Source organism: Coregonus clupeaformis, unplaced genomic scaffold (assembly GCF_020615455.1).
Source record: "Coregonus clupeaformis isolate EN_2021a unplaced genomic scaffold, ASM2061545v1 scaf0031, whole genome shotgun sequence".
NCBI classification, from domain to species: Eukaryota; Metazoa; Chordata; class Actinopteri; order Salmoniformes; family Salmonidae; genus Coregonus; species Coregonus clupeaformis.
This window is the reverse complement of record NW_025533486.1, coordinates 588,203-611,678: the sequence shown is the minus strand read 5'-3', so window position 1 is coordinate 611,678 and position 23,476 is coordinate 588,203. Positions and strand designations below refer to the sequence as shown.

Below are 23,476 nucleotides of genomic sequence, written 5' to 3'. Positions count from 1 at the left end.
ACCGTAATAACACTTCCTCATGCCAATACAATGCAAAACAGTTGCTAATTACCGTAATAACAATTCCTCATGCCAATACAATGCAAAACAGTTGTTAATTACCGTAATATCCCTTCCTCATGCCAATACAATGTAAAACAGTTGCTAATTACCGTAATAACACTTCCTCATGCCAATACAAAGCATTTCCAATGGCGGAAAACAAACAATAATGTAGAATGCACTACCACGACTTATCGGTACAATGCAGCTTGGACGCAGCTACCAAGCTGTCTTCCCACAAGAGTGCCGTCCTACGCTGCGTATGATAACAGAGACATTAGTATTCCATAGCAACGAGTTGTTTATGGCAACACTATAGCTACATCATTACTCAACCATTGGTCAAGGTCTGCCCACCCTCATCAATGTAATGCAAAGCACCTCTTCTACATTATAAAACAACATTAAAAACAATCCGATTATATTATAAACTAAACATTTCCAATCCAATCACAGAAATCAAGCAGTAGACTTGGCAGCAACGCCAATAAAGAAAATCACGTCTACGCCTATTTCTGACATTTGCCACGCATTTCCAAAAGCTAGCAAATAACTAAATACTACAAGCCCAGCCAGGCTGCCTGTTCTTACCCAGATTCAAAAGAGTTGCGTCCGCCTTGATGCTGTGTTGAACCTCCTCAGCAGTCTCTCGTTCCACTCCCCACGGAATTTGCTTGTAAGATCCCTCTCAAATGTCAGTTGAATCAGCTGCTCTTTCCTCCTGTGCAACATGCTCCGTCTGTGCTCACTGAATATGTTTGTATCTCTCCCATAACTCATCAAACTGCATCTGGCTTGCAGCAGTCACTCTCTGCCTTTGAACCACGTGCTACAAAATGTCAGATTTCTCCCACAGTACAGGCAGGTTGGGTATTTCCCCAGACAAACCTGCGCTGGCTCCTCATCACCGAGGTCGTCAGGCACTAACGGAGGCGTCGGTGCTTGTAATATACTGGCGGTACTGCTGCTAGGGTCGGTCTTGGCGGCTGAAGGCCCCCTCCTCGGGTTGGTTACCTCCTATGTCACCAGGCTGCAAGACAGTTGTGCAGCTGCCTTTGCTGCTGGGCTCGGCGGCCTTGGCCTCGGTGATTAGCGTCGGCACAGCAGCCTTGGCCTCGGTGATTAGCGTCGGCCCAGCGGCCTTGGCCTCGGTGATTAGCGTCGGCTCAGCGGCCTTGGCCTCGGTGATTAGCATCGGCCCAGTGGCCTTGGCTTCGGTGATTAGCGTCGGCTCAGCGGCCTTGGCCTCGGTGATTAGCGTCGACCAGCAGCCTTGCCTTTGGCCTCTATGTGGCAGGCTTCTCCTCCTTCCCGCCGCTTTGATCCGATGCTGCCGTTGTGCCCTGGCGAAGCCACTTTCTAATATCCATCATACTATCAGCTACCTACCAAACTGTTAACATTAGCTAAATTCCATCCAGCTGCGCGGTGAATGTTTTTCTTTTACACCTTTATTGAGACCATGAGAGCAACATTGCCATGTTCAATATTTCATTTGGTAGAAATAATAATACATATTTAAAAAAATATATTGTATTATTTTCCCTCCACTAAATGGTCTTTCTCAACCAAACAACATCTAGGCAAAACTAAACACCTGAACGTTTGTGGTGTGTGTGTGCGTGTGTGTGTCTGTGTGTGTGTGTCTTTGTGTATGTGTGTGTGTCTGTATGTGTGTGTCTGGGTGTATGTGTCTGTATGTGTGTGTGTGTCTGTGACTGAATGTTGGACATGTTCATTTAATCAGAGTCACAGTTGTGACAGTGGTATGGCTGTCCTGGGGTTCAGGCTTGGTGACAGTGGTATGGCTGTCCTGGGGGTTCAGGCTTGGTGACAGTGGTATGGCTGTCCTGGGGTTCAGGCTTGGTGACAGTGGTATGGCTGTCCTGGGGTTCGGGCTTGGTGACAGTGGTATGGCTGTCCTGGGGTTCAGGCTTGGTGACAGTGGTATGGCTGTCCTGGGGTTCAGGCTTGGTGACAGTGGTATGGCTGTCCTGGGGTTCAGGCTTGGTGACAGTGGTATGGCTGTCCTGGGGTTCAGGCTTGGTGACAGTGGTATGGCTGTCCTGGGGTTCAGGCTTGGTGACAGTGGTATGGCTGTCCTGGGGTTCAGGCTTGGTGACAGTGGTATGGCTGTCCTGGGGTTCAGGCTTGGTGACAGTGGTATGGCTGTCCTGGGGGTTCAGGCTTGGTGACAGTGGTATGGCTGTCCTGGTGTTCAGGCTTGGTGACAGTGGTATGGCTGTCCTGGGGTTCAGGCTTGGTGACAGTGGTATGGCTGTCCTGGGGTTCAGGCTTGGTGACAGTGGTATGGCTGTCCTGGGGTTCAGGCTTGGTGACAGTGGTATGGCTGTCCTGGGGTTCAGACTTGGTGACAGTGGTATGGCTGTCCAGGGGTTCAGGCTTGGTGACAGTGGTATGGCTGTCCTGGGGTTCGGGCTTGGTGACAGTGGTATGGCTGTCCTGGTGTTCAGGCTTGGTGACAGTGGTATGGCTGTCCTGGGGTTCAGGCTTGGTGACAGTGGTATGGCTGTCCTGGGGTTCAGGCTTGGTGACAGTGGTATGGCTGTCCTGGGGTTCAGGCTTGGTGACAGTGGTATGGCTGTCCTGGGGTTCAGGCTTGGTGACAGTGGTATGGCTGTCTTGGGGTTCAGGCTTGGTGACAGTGGTATGGCTGTCCTGGGGTTCAGGCTTGGTGACAGTGGTATGGCTGTCCTGGGGTTCAGGCTTGGTGGGCCCATCATTCCCAACACTGCACCCAGACCTCCTTGGATATGTAATTGTTAAAGTGCTCCATGCACACAATGCCATTTCCCCTTTTGCACCCTCGTGGCGCAGGGACTGCATGGGGAACACAGTGAGGGAGAAACTCTCTTCAGCTGGTGGTGCTGATGAGAGAGGGTGTGGTGGACTATACGGGTTGGTCCTGAGGGTGAGCGGTACTGTGGTCAATGTCTCCACCTAGTGGTCAAATACACAAATGGAACCACTAAAACAATTTGGGAGACAGGGCAATCATATTTCAACTGCAGTAGATATCATTGATGTAAAACTATTGCTATATAACACATGTTCAATATGTTAGGTATTGGGGGGACTGGACTACCAAGGGAATGGACTCTTCACAAAAAATATGATTGCCCTGTCTCCCAAATTGTTTTAGTGGTTCCAGGTTAAGACCTCTGGGGACTAAAGTCTCTAAAACATACTATAGTCATTTTCCAGGTTAAGACCTCTGGGGACTAAAGTCTCTAAAACATACTATAGTCCTTTTCCAGGTTAAGACCTCTGGGGACTAAAGTCTCTAAAACATACTATAGTCATTTTCCAGGTTAAGACCTCTGGGGACTAAAGTCTCTAAAACATACTATAGTCCTTTTCCAGGTTAAGACCTCTGGGGACTAAAGTCTCTAAAACATACTATAGTCCTTTTCCAGGTTAAGACCTCTGGGGTATAAAAGTCTCTAAAACATACTATAGTCCTTTTCCAGGTTAAGACCTCTGGGGACTAAAGTATCTAAAACATACTATAGTCCTTTTCCAGGTTAAGACCTCTGGGGACTAAAGTCTCTAAAACATACTATAGTCCTTTTCCAGGTTAAGACCTCTGGGGACTAAAGTATCTAAAACATACGATAGTCCTTTTCCAGGTTAAGACCTCTGGGGACTAAAGTCTCTAAAACATACTATAGTCCTTTTCCAGGTTAAGACCTCTGGGGACTAAAGTATCTAAAACATACTATAGTCCTTTTCCAGGTTAAGACCTCTGGGGACTTAAGTCTCTAAAACATACTATAGTCCTTTTCCAGGTTAAGACCTCTGGGGACTAAAGTCTCTAAAACATACTATAGTCATTTTCCAGGTTAAGACCTCTGGGGACTAAAGTCTCTAAAACATACTACAGTCCTTTTCCAGGTTAAGACCTATGGGGACTAAAGTCTCTAAAACATACTATAGTCCTTTTCCAGGTTAAGACCTCTGGGGACTAAAGTCTCTAAAACATACTATAGTCCTTTTCCAGGTTAAGACCTCTGGGGACTAAAGTCTCTAAAACATACTATAGTCCTTTTCCAGGTTAAGACCTCTGGGGACTAAAGTCTCTAAAACATACTATAGTCCTTTTCCAGGTTAAGACCTCTGGGGACTAAAGTCTCTAAAACATACTATAGTCCTTTTCCAGGTTAAGACCTCTGGGGACTAAAGTCTCTAAAACATACTATAGTCCTTTTCCAGGTTAAGACCTCTGGGGACTAAAGTCTCCTAAATCATACTATAGTCCTTTTCCAGGTTAAGACCTCTGGGGACTAAAGTCTCTAAAACATACTATAGTCCTTTTCCCAGGTTAAGACCTCTGGGTGACTAAAGTCTCTAAAACATACTATAGTCCTTTTCCAGGTTAAGACCTCTGGGGACTAAAGTCTCTAAAACATACTATAGTCCTTTTCCAGGTTTAGACCTCTGGGGACTAAAGTATCTAAAACATACTATAGTCCTTTTCCAGGTTAAGACCTCTGGGGACTAAAGTCTCTAAAACATACTATAGTCCTTTTCCAGGTTAAGACCTCTGGGGACTAAAGTCTCTAAAACATACTATAGTCCTTTTCCAGGTTAAGACCTCTGGGGACTAAAGTCTCTAAAACATACTATAGTCCTTTTCCAGGTTAATACCTCTGGGGAGTAAAGTCTCTAAAACATACTATAGTCCTTTTCCAGGTTAAGACCTCTGGGGACTAAAGTCTCTTAAACATACTATAGTCCTTTTCCAGGTTAAGACCTCTGGGGACTAAAGTCTCTAAAACATACTATGGTCCTTTTCCAGGTTAAGACCTCTGGGGACTAAAGTCTCTAAAACATACTATAGTCCTTTTCCAGGTTAAGACCTCTGGGGACTAAAGTCTCTAAAACATACTATAGTCCTTTTCCAGGTTAAGACCTCTGGGGACTAAAGTCTCTTAAACATACTATAGTCCTTTTCCAGGTTAAGACCTCTGGGGACTAAAGTCTCTAAAACATACTATAGTCCTTTTCCAGGTTAAGACCTCTGGGGACTAAAGTCTCTAAAACATACTATAGTCCTTTTCCAGGTTAAGACCTCTGGGGACTAAAGTCTCTAAAACATACTATAGTCCTTTTCCAGGTTAAGACCTCTGGGGACTAAAGTCTCTAAAACATACTATAGTCCTTTTCCAGGTTAAGACCTCTGGGGACTAAAGTCTCTAATAAAAAGCATGAGCTGGCGCACCCCCAGAGAACATTATTTAGTGTAGAGGTGCTGACTAACGGAGAATGAACTGGAAGATATAAAATATATATAGAGAGTCTCACACTCTGTATATCAACTGATGTCATGAATGATTGAACCAGGTTATGTAGACAAACAGTTCAATTAGTGCAACCATGAAAATAGAGAAGGGTGTGTCAACTGTGGGACCTTATATAGACAGGTGTGTGCCTTTCCAAATCATGTCCAATCAATTGAATTTACCACAGGTGGACTCCAATCAAGTTATAGAAACAGCTCAAGGATGATCAATGGAAACAGGATGCACCTGGGCTCAATTTAGTGTCTCATAACAAAGGGTCTGAATACTTATGTACATAAGTTTTTTTCATTTTGAATTTTTATACATTTGCAAACATTTCTATAAACCTATTTTTCGCTTTGTCATTATGGGGTATTGTGTGTAGATTGATGAGGACATTGTTTTATTTAATCAATTTTTAATAATAAGGCCGTAACGTAACAAAATGTGGAAAAAGTCAAGGGGTCACCTCTTTTCCATGTTAAATGTCAATAATAATATTAATAATAACATAATGTGTCACTGTTTGTTAAGGTAGTTAGACAGTGCAGCAACACAAGGCCATGTCCCATGTCTCTAACATATTTAGACAGTGCAGCAACACAAGGCCATGTCCCATGTCTCTAACATATTTAGACAGTGCAGCAACACAAGGCCATGTCCCATGTCTCTAACATATTTAGACAGTGCAGCAACACAAGGCCATGTCCCATGTCTCTAACATATTTAGACAGTGCAGCAACACAAGGCCATGTCCCATGTCTCTAACATATTTAGACAGTGCAGCAACACAAGGCCATGTCCCATGTCTCTAACATATTTAGACAGTGCAGCAACACAAGGCCATGTCCCATGTCTCTAACATATTTAGACAGTGCAGCAACACAAGGCCATGTCCCATGTCTCTAACATATTTAGACAGTGCAGCAACACAAGGCCATGTCCCATGTCTCTAACATATTTAGACAGTGCAGCAACACAAGGCCATGTCCCATGTCTCTAACATATTTAGACAGTGCAGCAACACAAGGCCATGTCCCATGTCTATAACATATTTAGACCACCCATGCACAAAAGTTGATATACAGAGTGTGAGACTCTCTATATATTTTTATATCTTCCAGCTCATTCTCCGTTAGTCAGCACCTCTACACTAAATAATGTTCTCTGGGGTGCGCCAGCTCATGCTTTTATTAGAGACTTTAGTCCCCAGAGGTCTTAACCTGGAAAAGGACTATAGTATGTTTTAGAGACTTTAGTCCCCAGAGGTCTTAACCTAGAAAAGGACTATAGTATGTTTTAGAGACTTTAGCCCCCAGAGGTCTTAACCTGGAAAAGGACTATAGTATGTTTTAGAAACTTTAGTCCCCAGAGGTCTTAACCTGGAAAAGGACTATAGTATGTTTTAGAGACTTTAGTCCCCAGAGGTCTTAACCTGGAAAAGGACTATAGTATGTTTTAGAGACTTTAGTCCCCAGAGGTCTTAACCTGGAAAAGGACTATAGTATGTTTTAGAGACTTTAGTCCCCAGAGGTCTTAACCTGGAAAAGGACTATAGTATGTTTTAGAGACTTTAGTCCCCAGAGGTCTTAACCTGGAAAAGGACTATAGTATGTTTTAGAGACTTTAGTCCCCAGAGGTCTTAACCTGGAAAAGGACTATAGTATGTTTTAGTGACTTTAGTCCCCAGAGGTCTTAACCTGGAAAAGGACTATAGTATGTTTTAGAGACTTTAGTCCCCAGAGGTCTTAACCTGGAAAAGGACTATAGTATGTTTTAGAGACTTTAGTCCCCAGAGGTCTTAACCTGGAAAAGGACTATAGTATGTTTTAGAGACTTTAGTCCCCAGAGGTCTTAACCTGGAAAAGGAATATAGTATGTTTTAGAGACTTTAGTCCCCAGAGGTCTTAACCTGGAAAAGGACTATAGTATGTTTTAGATACTTTAGTCCCCAGAGGTCTTAACCTGGAAAAGGACTATAGTATGTTTTAGAGACTATAGTCCCCAGAGGTCTTAACCTGGAAAAGGACTATAGTATGTTTTTAGAGACTTTAGTCCCCAGAGGTCTTAACCTGGAAAAGGACTATAGTATGTTTTAGATACGTTAGTCCCCAGAGGTCTTAACCTGGAAAAGGACTATAGTATGTTTTAGAGACTTAGTCCCAGAGGTCTTAACCTGGAAAAGGACTATCGTATGTTTTAGAGACTTTAGTCCCCAGAGGTCTTAACCTGAAAAGGACTATAGTATGTTTTAGAGACTTTAGTCTCCAGAGGTCTTAACCTGGAAAAGGACTATAGTATGTTTTAGAGACTTTAGTCACCCAGAGGTCTTAACCTGGAAAAGGACTATAGTATGTTTTAGAGACTTTAGTCCCCAGAGGTCTTAACCTGGAAAAGGACTATAGTATGATTTAGAGACTTTAGTCCCCAGAGGTCTTAACCTGGAAAAGGACTATAGTATGTTTTAGAGACTTTAGTCCCCAGAGGTCTAAACCTGGAAAAGGACTATAGTATGTTTTAGAGACTTTAGTCCCCAGAGGTCTTAACCTGGAAAGGACTATAGTATGTTTTAGAGACTTTAGTCCCCAGAGGTCTTAACCTGGAAAATGACTATAGTATGTTTTAGAGACTTTAGTCCCCAGAGGTCTTAACCTGAAAAGGACTATAGTATGTTTTAGAGACTTTAGTCCCCAGAGGTCTTAACCTGGAAAAGGACTATAGTATGTTTTAGAGACTTTAGTCCCCAGAGGTCTTAACCTGGAAAAGGACTATCGTATGTTTTAGAGACTTTAGGTCCCCAGAGGTCTTAACCTGGAAAAGGACTATAGTATGTTTTAGATACTTTAGTCCCCAGAGGTCTTAACCTGGAAAAGGACTATAGTATGTTTTAGAGACTTTAGTCCCCAGAGGTCTTAACCTGGAAAATGACTATAGTATGTTTTAGAGACTTTAGTCCCCAGAGGTCTTAACCTGGAAAAGGACTATAGTATGTTTTAGAGACTTTAGTCCCCAGAGGTCTTAACCTGGAAAAGGACTATCGTATGTTTTAGAGACTTTAGTCCCCAGAGGTCTTAACCTGGAAAAGGACTATAGTATGTTTTAGAGACTTTAGTCCCCAGTGGTCTTAACCTGGAACCACTAAAACAATTTGGGAGACAGGGCAATCATATTTTTTGTGAAGAGTCCATTCCCTTGGTAGTCCAGTCCCCCCCACCCCACAACTTGTTGTTGTTTATTTTCCAATACCTAACATATTGAACATGTGTTATATAGCAATGGTTTTACATCAATTATATCTACTGCAGTTGAAATATGATTGCCCTGTCTCCCAAATTGTTTTAGTGGTTCCATTTGTGTAATTGACCACTAGGTGGAGACATTGACCACAGTACCGCTCACCCTGAGGACCAACCTGTATAGTCCACCACACCCTCTCTCATCAGCACCACCAGCTGAAGACAGTTTCTCCCTCACTGTGTTCCCCATGCAGGCCCTGCGCCACGAGGGTGCAAAAGGGGGCAATGGCATTGTGTCCATGGAGCACTTTAACAATTCCATGTCCAAGGAGGTCTGGGTGCAGTGTTGGGAATGATGGGCTCACCAAGCCTGAACCCCCAGGACAGCCATACCACTGTCACCAAGCCTGAACCCCAGGACAGCCATACCACTGTCACCAAGCCTGAACCCCAGGACAGGCATACCACTGTCACCAAGCCTGAACCCCAGGACAGCCATACCACTGTCACAACTGTGACTCTGATTAAATGAACATGTCCAACATTCAGTCACAGACACACACACACATACAGACACACACACACAGACACACACACATACAGACACACACACACACAGACACACACCACAAACGTTCAGGTGTTTAGTTTTGCCTAGATGTTGTTTGGTTGAGAAAGACCATTTAGTGGAGGGGAAAATAATACAATATTTATTTTTTATATTTATTATTATTTCTGCCAAATGAAATGTTGAACATGGCAATGTTGCTCTCATGGTCTCAATAAAGATCTACAATATTTAGTTGCATCTCATGATCTATGCCCTTTTTCATTCTGTTCCAATTCAGCCCAAGCACTGTTCCAATTAAGCCAGACCATGGGGTAAACTGGAACACTTCACTCCTTGTAGTTAAGACAACACCATTCATTTGCAGTTTGATTTACATATATAATAACCACACCCTTTTGTAAAGGACAGACGTAGGTTGTTTGTATCAAGTTTTGGACACACCACCATAAAGGATCTCTGAGAAACTGACAAAAAGGTGAAAAGTGTTACAACCATCTCCGGTCTCCCCTACATGTTCAACTTAATAGACATGTTTTCCATCTCAAGAGGTCAAATAAAACAAATGTCTATAGTGCCTATTAAGTGCAGGGCCGGCGCCACCAGGGGGCAGAAGAGGGCAATGCCCCCTTAGTTGGAATATTGTGCCTCCTCAGTTCTGTATCCATATTCTGTCCCACAATCTGCCCCCTCCGTCATGCCCAACCCATTTGTTGTATGCTTCATTCATGCAACTCCCTTGCACGCATCATACCTACGTCATACACATTTTACCGGTTAGAAGGGCAGGGTCAATTTGACCGATTAGGTTTACTTTCAAAGTTACGTACTACAAAAAAAAAAAAACATTCACCGCGCAGCTGGATGGAATTTAGCTAATGTTAACAGTTGGGTAGGTAGCTGATAGTATGATGGATATTAGAAAGTGGCTTCTCCAGGGCACAACGGCAGCATCGGATCAAAGCGGCGGGGAGGTGGAGAAGCCTGCCACATAGAGGCCAAAGGCAAGGCCGCTGAGCCGACCCTAATCACCGAAGCCAAGGCCGCTGGTCCGACGCTAATCACCGAGGTCAAGGCCGCTGAGCCTACGCTAATCACCGAGGCCAAGGCCGCTGAGCCGACGCTAATCACCGGGCCAAGGCCGCTGAGCCGACGCTAATCACCGAGGCCAAGGCCGCTGAGCCGACGCTAATCACCGAAGCCAAGGCCGCTGAGCCAACGCTAATCACCGAGGCCAAGGCCGCTGAGCCGACGCTAATCACCGAGGCCAAGGCCGCTGGGCCGACGCTAATCACCGAGGCCAAGGCCGCTGGGCCGACGCTAATCACAGAGGCCAAGGCCGCTGAGCCCAGCAGCAAAGGCACCTGCTCAACCGTCTTGCAGCCTGGTGACATAGGAGGTAACCAACCCGGCCTGCAGCCGCCAAGACCGACCCTAGCAGCAGCACCTCCAGTATATTACAAGCACCGACGCCTCCGTTAGTGCCTGATGACCTCGGTGATGAGGAGCCAGCGCAGGTTTGTCTGGGGAAATACCCAACCCGCCTGTACTGTGGGAGAAAACTGACATTTTATAGCATGTGGTTCAAAGGCAGAGAGTGACTGCTGCAAGACAGATGCAGTTTGATGAGTTATGGGAGAAATACAAGCACACAGACACCCCCGCTCCAAGCAAACGGCAAAGAGTAGTGAGTAGTAATCTGAAACAACATGTGGTGGAAACAAAACAATGGGCCAGCTAGAAGAGGACAATGAGAGGGAGTGTAACAGACTGTTTTTCAGCACTCTGGATGCTGTACTGGGAGAAATGTCAGCAAGATTTAACCAACGAAACAGCCAACTTGCCTTGCACCCAGAGAATGAAACCTTTATGGATGTGGAAAAAGTGGAACCACTGCTGGACTTAATCTCAGGAGATTTTGTGGAAACTGAGTTTACTGTCGCACGCCAGTTTCTACAGACTGAAATCGCCCGATCTGGAGAAGAAAAATGGACAACGCAGAGCATTTTGGAGAGATTCTCCGGGCCTCTAACAGCAATGTCTACTGTGATGATGGCATTGAAGCTGGGATTAACATTTGGAACATCCAAGGGCAACTTGCGAGAACTCTTTTTCAACATAGAAAAACGAATTCAGTGAGCACAGACGGAGCATGTTGCACAGGAGGAAAGAGCAGCTGATTCAACTGACATTTGAGAGGGATCTTACAAGCAAATTCCGTGGGGAGTGGAAGGAGAGACTGCTGAGGAGGTTCAACACAGCATCAAGGCGGCTGCAACTCTTTTGAATCTGGGTAAGAACAGGCAGCCTGGCTGGGCTTGGAGTATTTAGTTATTTGCTAGCTTTTGGAAATGCGTGGCAAACGTCAGAAATAGGCGTAGACGTGATTTTCTTTATTGGCATTGCTGCCAAGTCTACTGCTTGATTTCTGTGATTGGATTGGAAAAGTTTGGTTTATAATATATTCGGATTGTTTTTAATGTTGTTTTATAATGTAGAAGAGGTGCTTTGCATTACATTGATGAGGGTGGGCAGACCTTGACCAATGGTTGAGTAACGATGTAGCTATTGTGTTGCCATTAACAACTCGTTGCTATGGAATACTAATGTCTCTGTTATCATACGCAGCGTAGGACGGCACTCTGGTGGGAAGACAGCTTGGTAGCTGAGTTCAAGCTGCATTGGACCGATAAGTCCTGGTAGTGCATTGTACATTATTGTTTGCTTTCCGCGATTGGAAATGCTTTGTATTGGCATGAGGAAGTGTTATTACGGTAATTAGCAACTGTTTTGCATTGGATTGGCATGAGGAAGTGTTATTATGGTAATTAGCAACTGTTTTGCATTGGATTGATGGGTATTGTGCATGTAGCTGTGTAGCGTTGTCATAACTTGCAATTTCTGGAGGCGGTTATGAATTGTCCACGTTTGTAAAGCCGGTGCAGTAGCCTGTATTCTTGCGGCAAGACAGCCGTGCGTGGCTGCAAACACATTGTGTGTAATTGTACTATCGATTATTATCCACCCTGTGTTATCAGCAAGCGAAAATAGTTGTGCCCCCTTAGTAATTTCTGATGCCCCCTTGCCGAGTTAATCCTACCGCCGGGCCTGGGTTACAGGTGAAATAAATTATGGTGAATGTGCAAGGTGATGAGATTGATGCTCCTTTCCAATAAATATCGAGGGTCTTATTCTGGTGACATGTTGATCGATGCTTGGCTGCTAATGAAGGTAGTTATGTGGCACTACATTAGATCACTCAAATATGGTATCCATGCGCGCTGCAGGATACATTCAGAGTAAGAATTTGTGATTAGTCCGGAGTCCCGGCTAGTGCTGCGGCTGACCCCCTTAAATACCTGCTGCCTCAGTACATTCACCTCTTCCTTTTCTCACCTCATTCATTTGTCTTGGAGATGAGAGGCTGGTGGTAGACAGAGGAAAAGGAAACCAGGTAGAAAGAGGAGGATACAGGGCATTCAGAAAGTATTCTGACCCCTTGACTTTTTCCACATTTTGTTACGTTACAGCAATCTACAATTGATTAAATAAATAACAGTCCTCATCAAATCAAATCAAATGTTATTTGTCACATACTGTCACGCCCTGGCTCTGGGGACTCTTTCATGTTGAGCCAGGGTGGTTCCCAATCAGAGGCAGCTGTAGCTTGTTGTCTCTGATTGGGGACCATACTTAGGCAGCCTGTTAGGCACTGTTATTTGGTGGGATCTTGTTCCGAAAGGTTTGTGTTATTTAACCTAGGACTTCACGTATCGTTTGTTGTTTTTTGTTCGTGAGTGTACTTAATAAAGTATGTACGCCTATCACGCTGCGCCTTGGTCCGCTTCATCTTATAACGATCGTGACACATACACGTGTTTAGCAGATGTTATAGCGGGTGTAGCGAAATGCTTGTGCTTCTAGCTCCGACAGTGCAGTAATATCTAACAAGTAATATCTAACAATTTCACAACATATACCCACTACACACGAAACTAGTAAGGAATGGGATTTAAGAATATATACATATATGGACAAGCAATGACAGAGCAGCATGGACTAAGATACAGTAGAATATTATAGAATAGAATGCAGTATATACATATGAGATGAGTAGTGCAAGATATGTAAACATTATTCATGGTTAACTAGTCTGTATATTCCACTGATTCATATTGATACCAGTCCATTCATTGTCTGTAAAAGTGGGTAAAAACAGAAAAACATATAACTGTAGCTATGTGGTCTTTACTTGGGTGTGTTTCAGCAGGGTGAGGTCAGAGAGATGCTTCCAAGTCAGTATTTTTCTGAACTCATAAAATCCTTCACACAATCTAATGGGATGAATGTTCAACCCCATTAAAATAACCATAAGGTCTATATAGTACCTTTAAGTTAAGACCTCACAGATCTGTTCATGGCAAAGCAGTTCATTTAATGATATTAATTGATTCTTAAAGAATATAACTTTTTTAATCATGAGCCTCATCTTGAGGAGTCACCTGTGACAGTATTCATAAAGAGTAGGAGTACTGATCTAGGATCAATTTGGCCTTTTAGATCATATTGAAACAGATTAGATGGACAGGGGGGACCTGATCCTAGATCAGCACTCCTACTCTGAGACACACTGTCTTTATGAATAAGGGCCCAGGAGTCACCAGGACCAAGAAACCGAACACATACTGTTGCAAAGTCTAGTTACAGCAGGTGTTTACAGCCATCTAGTGGAGGATACCAATAAAACACTTGATTATCAGGGTCGGGAGATCGCTGAGCTGAAACAGAACGTGAAATAGCCTTCATTTCTCAGAACAAGAATAGACTGACGAGTTTTAGAAGAAAATTCTTTGTTTCTGGACATTTTGAGGCTGTAATCGAACCCACAATTGCTGATGCTCCAGATACCCAACTAGTCTCAAGAAGGCCAGTTTTATTGTTTCTTTAATCATCACAACAGTTTTCAGCTGTGCTAACATAATTACAAATGGGTTTTCTAATGATCAATTAGCCTTTTAAAATGATACACTTGTCTTAGCAAACACAACGTGCCATTAGAACACAGGACTGATGGTTGCTGATAATGGGCCTCTGTACGCCTATGTAGATATTCCATTAAAAATCAGCCGTTTCCAGCTACAATAGCCATTTACAACATTAGCAATGTCTACACTGTATTTCTGATCAATTTGATGTTATTTTAATGGACAAAAAAATTGTTTCGAAAACAAGGACATTTCAAAGTGACCCCAAACTTTTTTAACAGTAGTGTATATCAGAACAAATAGCAGCAGGATTGGTTATACAGCTAGAGACTCAATACTGTTAAAATATATATCAGAACAAATAGCAGCAGGAATGGTTATACAGCTAGAGACACAATACTGTTAAAATATATATCAGAACAAATAGCAGCAGGAATGGTTATACAGCTAGAGACACAATACTGTTAAAATATACATCAGTATATTATGGAAACTAGTTATTGCAGTTAAATACAATTATATAAAACCACACATACAATCACCCTCCTGAGTTGCATCAGCCCACCCCTCCAACCCCTCCTGGGACCACCCCAACCCACCCTCCAACCCCTCCCGGGACCACCCCCAACCCACCCTCCAACCCCTCCTGGGACCACCCCAACCCACCCTCCAACCCCCTCCTGGGACCACCCCAACCCACCCTCCAACCCCCCTCCTGGGACCACCCCCATCCCACCCTCCAACCCCTCCTGGGACCACCCCAACCCACCCTCCAACCCCTCCTGGGACCACCCCAACCCACCCTCCAAACCCTCCTGGGACCACCCCAACCCACCCTCCAACCCCTCCTGGGACCACCCCAACCCACCCTCCAACCCCTCCTGGGACCACCCAAACCCACCCTCCAACCCCTCCTGGGACCAACCCAACCCACCCTCCAACCCCTCCTGTGACCACCCCAACACACCCTCCAACCCCTCCTGGGACCACCCCAACCCACCCTCCAACCCTCCTGGGACCACCCCCAACACACCCAACCTGATCTCCATTAAATGAAATACTAAATCAAGGTACACATTTGCACAAAAATGATAATTAACGGTCAATCTGTTGGGTAAAACCCACTACAGGAGTTATTTTATGGTTTCAGCTGCATTTGTTGTTTGGCTAGCCCCATGAATCCTAGCAGTGGATAGTTCTAAATAAATGATATCTATAAAAGTGCTGATCCAATGAGGTGTGGTGGTTGCCATCTTAGTTCCAACATCTTTTTAGCTGCTGTCCAACCTGACAACATTTTACGCTCTTTGCTGTAATGACAGTGGTGAATTATCATTCAGTAATCAGTTTGGGGGAACAAGGTATGAGGATACCTCTTTCCAAAACATGTCCCCTGGTCACTCCCAGTACATATGATTAAAGGAGTCCAAGGCACCTTGATTACATAGATCACACAGAGGAGCGGTTGTGATTTCTATTAAACAATGTTTTCTAGGTGGAAGGTTTATCCTGTGTATGAGATTAAAATGTATCAGCTGATAATTAGGATTGTTAGATGAACCCACTAAGTTCCTGATGAACTCAACTGGTGAGCCTCTTTGGCAGCTAGTTCCATGGACACACTGATTCCAATGTCCTTTGCCAAGGTCAGATGACTTTCAGTCAACAGTCTCTTTTGTGTAGCTTCACTCCGTAGCCCACAGAGCTCACACCCAGTGGCTCTCCAGGACCAGGTTCAGAGAACACCTGACTCACTGATAATAGTCTAACACCTGGAAGGACAAGGGATTCACTAAAATTATATTTAGTGGGTTTTAATGAAGGGTTTTAATTGAAGATATTGTTTAAAGATATTGTCCATCATGTTGTGTGCAGAAGAGGCTTTGGCCTTCTGGGCTTGTTCAATGACAAGGCCATTATGGAAAGAGTTTTTCAGCTGTAGAGACACAAAAACACAGTAATTCAGTATATCTGGTCCTCCATTATGGAAAGAGTTGTTCAGCTGTAGAAACACAACAACACAGTAATTCAGTATATCTGGTCCTCCATTATGGAAAGAGTTGTTCAGCTATAGAGACACATCAACACAGTAATTCAGTATATCTGGTCCTCCATTATGGAAAGAGTTGTTCAGCTGTAGAAACACATCAACACAGTAATTCAGTATATCTGGTCCTCCATTATGGAAAGAGTTGTTCAGCTGTAGAAACACATCAACACAGTAATTCAGTATATCTGGTCCTCCACCATGGAAAGAGTTGTTCAGCTATAGAGACACAACAACACAGTAATTCAGTATATCTTGTCCTCCATCATGGAAAGAGTTGTTCAGCTGTAGAGACACAACAACACAGTAATTCAGTATATCTGGTCCTGGTTGCCATAGTTACAGTAGGAACCCATGTTGATGAGCTACAGGCATTTAGAATTTTAACACAAAAGCTTAAATGAAGAGAAAAGTATCCTGTTTCAGGTCAGGGGCCGTATCCACAAACCATCTCAGAGTAGGAGTACTGATCCAGGATCAGTTTAGCCTTTTAGATCATATAATGAATAAGATTATATGGGCAGATCCTAGATCAGCACTCCTACTATGAGGCCCAGTATCCTGTTTCAGGTCAGTTCTACCTTTCTGTCTGAAAATGGAATGTTCTGAACATCCTGAAATCATAGCTTCATACTAGACTTGGGTAAATGATTCATAATGTTAGGTACTGTATTTTAGATGCACTTAATTTCCACTGATCTTTGCACCTTTGGGACTATTCCATTCCATTTAAACAATAACTCGTAGTTGTGGTAAGAATAAATTGTGGTGTGACAGTGGCACTCTGACTCCACCTAGTGGTGTCCCCACAGAGTTACATATGGGGATCCCTCTCCACCTGCCATGTCATATCAACAAATATGGTTGAGGGTTTGCATCACTGGGTTCACTCAGGTGCTGTAGTACAGGACGTGTTCTGGATCTCTTTCACACTGAGGACAGTCATAGTCTCCTGAAGGAGCAGGTTTCTGCCAGTATCTGGTGATGCACTGTCTGCAGAACCCGTGTCCACAGGTGATAGAGACTGGATCCCTCAGCACCTGCTGACACACTGCACACCTGGACTGATCCTCTGGCAGAGAGCTGAAAGAACAATGTGATCGTTCACTGCTATTTCTCAATGAATGTGATGTCATAATGAACTTTTAACAGAGCAGAGTAAGCAACAGGTACTGATATAACAGAGTGAGTTCTGTCCCTTTCTCCCCGACCCAGGAAGTGAACTCAAAACCCTCTGAACAATAAAAGTACTGTTGAAAGTATTGTCTCACTCATACTAACCTTTAATCAAAGGGCGTTGTTCTGCTGATAAAATGTGGAGACTGACAATGGACCAGTTACTCTTCATAGAGACAGCTGGGTACTGGAGACTCTACTCTCTGGGTCTTGTTGGAGTCTCTGACAGCTGGGTACTGGAGACTCTACTCTCTGGGTCTGGTTGGAGTCTCTGACAGCTGGGTACTGGAGACTCTACTCTCTGGGTCTGGTTGGAGTCTCTGACAGCTGGGTACTGGAGACTCTACTCTCTGGGTCTGGTTGGAGTCTCTGACAGCTGGGTACTGGAGACTCTACTCTCTGGGTCTGGTTGGAGTCTCTGACAGCTGGGTACTGGAGACTCTACTCTCTGGGTCTGGTTGGAGTCTCTGACAGCTGGGTACTGGAGACTCTACTCTCTGGGTCTGGTTGGAGTCTCTGACAGCTGGGTACTGGAGACTATATTCTCTGGGTCTGGTTGGAGTCTCTGACAGCTGGGTACTGGAGACTCTACTCTCTGGGTCTGGTTGGAGTCTCTGACAGCTGGGTACTGGAGACTCTACTCTCTGGGTCTGGTTGGAGTCTCTGACAGCTGGGTACTGAGACTCTACTCTCTGGGTCTGGTTGGAGTCTCTGACAGCTGGGTACTAGAGACTCTACTCTCTGGGTCTGGTTGGAGTCTCTGACAGCTGGGTACTGGAGACTATATTCTCTGGGTCTGTACAATATTTCCACAATGTATTTTTTGTTTGTTCACCCACACCGCTTCTCACAAAGACACAGCGGTTTGAACCAAAAATCTCTCATTTGGACTCCAGACCAAAGGACACATTTCCACCAGTCCAATGTACATTTCTCGTGTTTTTTGGCCCAAGCAGGTCTCTTCTTCTTATTGGTGTCCTTTAGTAGTGATTTCTTTGCAGAAATTTGACCATGAAGGCCTCGATTCGCACAGTCCCCTCTTAACAGTTGATGTTGAGATGTGTCTGTTACTTGAACTCTGTGAAGCATTTATTTGGTCTGCAACTTCTGAGGCTGGTAACTCTAATGAACTTATCCTCTGCAGCAGAGGTAACTTTGGGTCTTCCGTTCCTGTGGCGGTCCTCATGAGAGCCAGTTTCATCATAGCGCTTGATGGTTTTTGCGACTGCACTTGAAGAAACTTTCAAAGTTCTTGAAATGTTCCGTATTGACTGACCTTCATGTCTTAAAGTAATGATGGACTGTCGTTTCTCTTTGCTTATTTGAGCTGTTCATACCATAATATGGACTTGGTCTTTTACCAAATAGGGATATCTTCTGTATACCCCCCCTACCTTGGCACAACACAACTGATTGGCTCAACCACATTAAGAAGGAAATAAATTAACTTTTAAGAAGGCACACCTGTTATTTGAAATGCATTCCAGGTGACTTCCTCATGAAGCTGGTTGGAGAGAATGCCAAGAGTGTGCAAAGCTGTCATCAAGGCAAAGGGTGGCTATTTGAAGAATCTCAAATGTGTTATTTCATTGTTTTGATGTCTTCACTATTATTCTACAATGTAAAAAATTGTAAAAATAAAGAAAAACCCTTGAATGAGTAGGTGTGTTCAAACTTTTGACTGGCAGTACTAGTCAAATGTTGGCATTCTCTCAACCAGCTTCATGAGGTAGTCACCTGGAATACACTTCAATTAACAGGTTCTGGTTGGATGACGTCCTCCGGACGTTGTCATAATTACTGTGTTAGTCTATGGAAGGGGGTAAGAACCATTAGCCTCCTAGGTTTTGTATAGATGTCAATGTACCCAGAGGAGGACGGAAGCTAGCTGTCCTCCGGCTACACCCTGGTGCTACCCTACAGAGTGCTGTTGAGGCTACTGTAGACCTTCATTGTGATTTAATCAATTATTTGGTGACATTAATATATTTAGTATAGTTTGATCTAAAAAAGGCTAACTTTTAAAAATATTTTACCATTTTTATGAAGTTCACTGAGGAGGATGGTCCTCCCTTCCTCCTCTGAGGAGCCTCCACTGATTTAAATGTCATATTCTTATAAAAAATTAAACATTTAGAACTGCTCTTCTTTCATCTGTTTTATTAACCATCATTAGTCAAATCTGTGACATGTAAATTCCATTCAGTGTAATTGTGTTTATACAGAAGCAGGATTGTTTGGTCAACAATTTGACAAATAAACATTTTACAGACAGGAATATTTACAAACACAAATGAAAAACCAATAACAACAAGATCAATGAATTCTAAATGAGAACCTTTAACAACAGTGGTGATTCATTCTATTAATTACTATTTTACAATGTCTATCAACTTCAGTGGTGTATAATCATGACTATTTCGATATAATAATCATCTGTTAACTAGTGACTAGAGAGTTCATATCAATTCTTCTTCCAGTGTGTCTTACTGAACATGACCATGATTACAGTGAAACATCATGTGTTTGGCACAGGGACCACATGACACAGAGACATTGAAGAGGAGTCATCCCAAAGCTGAAACCCTGGATAGAGGGGCTCAGTGAATGTGGTGTGGAATGTGTTCAGGTGGGTCAGTGTGTCAGAGGAAACTCTGTAGAAGGACAGAGTGCCGGCTGGCCAGTCCAGATACACTCCTACTCTGTGGGAGCTGGAGGAGGGGACGTCTATGATAGTGTGATTGTCATTGTGCCAGGCAGTGTAACGGTTGTTAAAGCAGCTCAGACACCAGGATTTGTCATTCTGTCCAAGTACACAGTCATCATCACCCCCTCCTCTCCTGCTGATTCCTTTATATGTCACTCCTATATCAGCCCCACTCCCACTCCACTCTACCTCCCAGTAACAGCGCCCAGTCAGACCCTCTCTACACAGCACCTGTTCACAGTCCTCAAATCTCTCTGGGTGATCAGGATACGGCTGCTCCTCATCCTCCATGTCACCTTTCTGTTCTCCTCAGACAGAGAGAAGAATCTGTTTACTGTGTTTGGGTCCAGTGTGAGATCACAGACAGCTGATGGGGAAGACCAGGTATATTACAAATCATCTTCACATCACATCAGAATGTTAATGTTTCTAGGTATTAAAGGGCCACATCAGAATGTTAATGTTTCTAGGTATTAAAGGGCCACATCAGAATGTTATTGTTTCTAGTTAGTAAAGGGCCACATCAGAATGTTAATGTTTCTAGGTATTAAAGGGCCACATCAGAATGTTAATGTTTCTAGGTATTAAAGGGCCACATCAGAATGTTAATGTTTCTAGGTATTAAAGGGCCACATCAGAATGTTTTGTTTCTAGGTATTAAAGGGCCACATCAGAATGTTAATGTTTCTAGGTATTAAAGGGCCACATCAGAATGTTAATGTTTCTAGGTATTAAAGGGCCACATCAGAATGTTAATGTTTCTAGGTATTAAAGGGCCACATCAGAATGTTAATGTTTCTAGTTATTAAAGGGCCACATCAGAATGTTATTGTTTCTAGGTATTAAAGGGCCACATCAGAATGTTATTGTTTCTAGGTATTAAAGGGCCACATCAGAATGTTAATGTTTCTAGGTATTAAAGGGCCACATCAGAATGTTAATGTTTCTAGGTATTAAAGGGCCACATCAGAATGTTAATGTTTCTAGTTATTAAAGGACCAAGGAAAGGTTATTTAAGACTTGCTGAATGATGATATGTTATACTGTATGGTCATTTAAAACACAAACACACAGCAAAACATAACCCCAGAGTGAAGTCATATTAGTGTAACCACACATACATAGCTCACTTATCAAGCAAGCTCTGAAAAATGATTTCATTATTTTCTAACCCCCTTACTATAAAAAAAGACTGAGTAATAACAAGCTAATTCTTCCCAGCAGTTAACACTCACATTTTCTAGGCCAAGGTTTGATTGTGTTCACTCCACCAGGTTTCACACTGTAGGGGGAGCAGAAGAACAGACAGTTAGTAAATGTAAATCTCTCTCACTAACCTGATAACTATCATTTATCATATGTAACTAACCTGATAACTATCAATTATCATAACTAACCCGATAACTATCAATTATCCTAACTAACCTGATAACTATCAATGATCATAACTAACCTGATTGTTATCAATTATCCTAACTAACCTGATAACTATCAATGATCATAACTTACCTGATTGTTATCAATAATCCTAACTAACCTGATAACTATCAATAACCATACATAACCTGATAACTAACCTGATAACTATCAATATCATAACTAACCTGATAACTATCAATTATCATAACTAACCTGATAACTATCAATTAGCATAACTAACCTGATAACTATCAATTATCATAACTAACCTGATAACTATCAATTATCATAACTAACCAGATAACTACAATTATCATAACTAACCTGATAACTATCAATTATCATAACTAACCTGATAACTATCAATTATCATAACTAACCAGATAACTATAAATTATCATACTTAACCTGATAACTATCAATTATCATAACTAACCTGATAATTATCAATGTTCATAGCTAACTTGATAACTATCAATTATCATAACTAACCAGATAACTATCAATTATCATAACTAATCTGATAACCATCAATTATCATAACTAACCAGATAACTATCAATTATCATAACTAACCTGATAACTATAAATTATCATAACTAACCAGATAATTATAAATTATCATACCTAACCTGATAACTATCAATTATCAGAACTAACCTGATAATTATCAATGTTCATAACTAACCTGATAACTATCAATGATCATAACTAACCTGCTAGCTATCAATTATCATAACTAACCTGATAATTATCAAAACTAACCCAAACTCAGAAACATTTCTTACAGTATTGTGTTGACGCTGTGATTACAGCTTGCAAGGAAATGACTTCACCAAATCATGAACAAACTGCTCTATGCCGGTGCCTCCTTGCCAACTCTGCCTGGGTCTCTGAGAAACTGTCATAAGGCCGATCCGAGAGTTCAGGCAGGTGATTGAGGAGAGCTGGTGCTTTGATGAACGTTGGGTTCCATAGCCTACAAGTATCTGTATTGCACTCGCTCTAACGGGGGCAGGTTGTCGTCATTGTTGGGTAGGGCTGCCGCGACAAAGACAGGTAGTGAGGGGGGAATTTGGGGAACCAGATGAGATGGTTGTGTTTCAAGGGGTGCTCATCCTGTCCCCTACACCTTTGGAATAGAACAGGCTGCTTGTTGTAGTACGTTCTTAGCCTCCAACTGAAATAACTAGCCTGAACTAGAGCACAGCTGTTGCTGCATTATTAGTGTGGTCTTATCGTGTTCTTCTGGATTCTAAGTAATGAACCTGAATCTGTGACCCCTTCAGGCCACTGTAGTTTATTCACCTGCAACTTGCCATGCCAGCCGGCTCAGCAATGGGGCACATGCTCAGACTGCTCAGGAGGTTCTCGTCAGCTGGGCAAGTTTAGTGTTTTTAAATGTTCTGTCCCATTTTGTTGCAGACTGTATCTTAAAGTGGGCTGGGTCCTATATGACTGTATCACTATATGATGTGCGTCTTTGACCATGTGTATTGGGCTAATGTTCCCTGTTAGCAGGAATTCACGTTTGCAGAGTATCACTTTTGTGCAGTGTGTCACCTTCTAGTGCGTAATGACGGTCAAAGCCTTTCATTATAACACAGAGCTTGTTTATTCCTACTGAAGCTCAGGTTGAATCACATAGCCTACTGATGCTCAGGTTGAATCACATAGCCTACTCATGCTCAGGTTGAATCACATAGCCTACTCATGCTCAGGTTGAATCACATAGCCTACTCATGCTCAGGTTGAATCACATAGCCTACTGATGCTCAGGTTGAATCACATAGCCTACTGATGCTCAGGTTGAATCACATAGCCTACTGATGCTCAGGTTGAATCACATAGCCTACTCATGCTCAGGTTGAATCACACAGCCTACTCATGCTCAGGTTGAATCACATAGCCTACTCATGCTCAGGTTGAATCACATAGCCTACTGATGCTCAGGTTGAATCACATAGCCTACTGATGCTCAGGTTGAATCACA

General features: G+C 43.0%; 1 protein-coding gene and 1 pseudogene across 1 annotated transcript in view; one reads left to right on the top strand and one right to left on the bottom strand.

Annotated features, from left to right (window-relative positions):
- Positions 1-8,937, top strand: part of LOC123483118 (NACHT, LRR and PYD domains-containing protein 14-like) — a 34,288-nt gene extending 25,351 nt beyond the window's left edge. The window contains exon 6 of the mRNA XM_045212608.1: positions 8,716-8,937. Within this exon, the coding sequence (XP_045068543.1) occupies positions 8,716-8,937 (222 nt within the window). The remainder of the gene's footprint in view (positions 1-8,715) is intronic.
- A 10,908-nt stretch (positions 8,938-19,845) lies between these two features.
- Positions 19,846-23,080, bottom strand: LOC123483117 (annotated as a pseudogene).
- Positions 23,081-23,476: the final 396 nt, after the last annotated feature.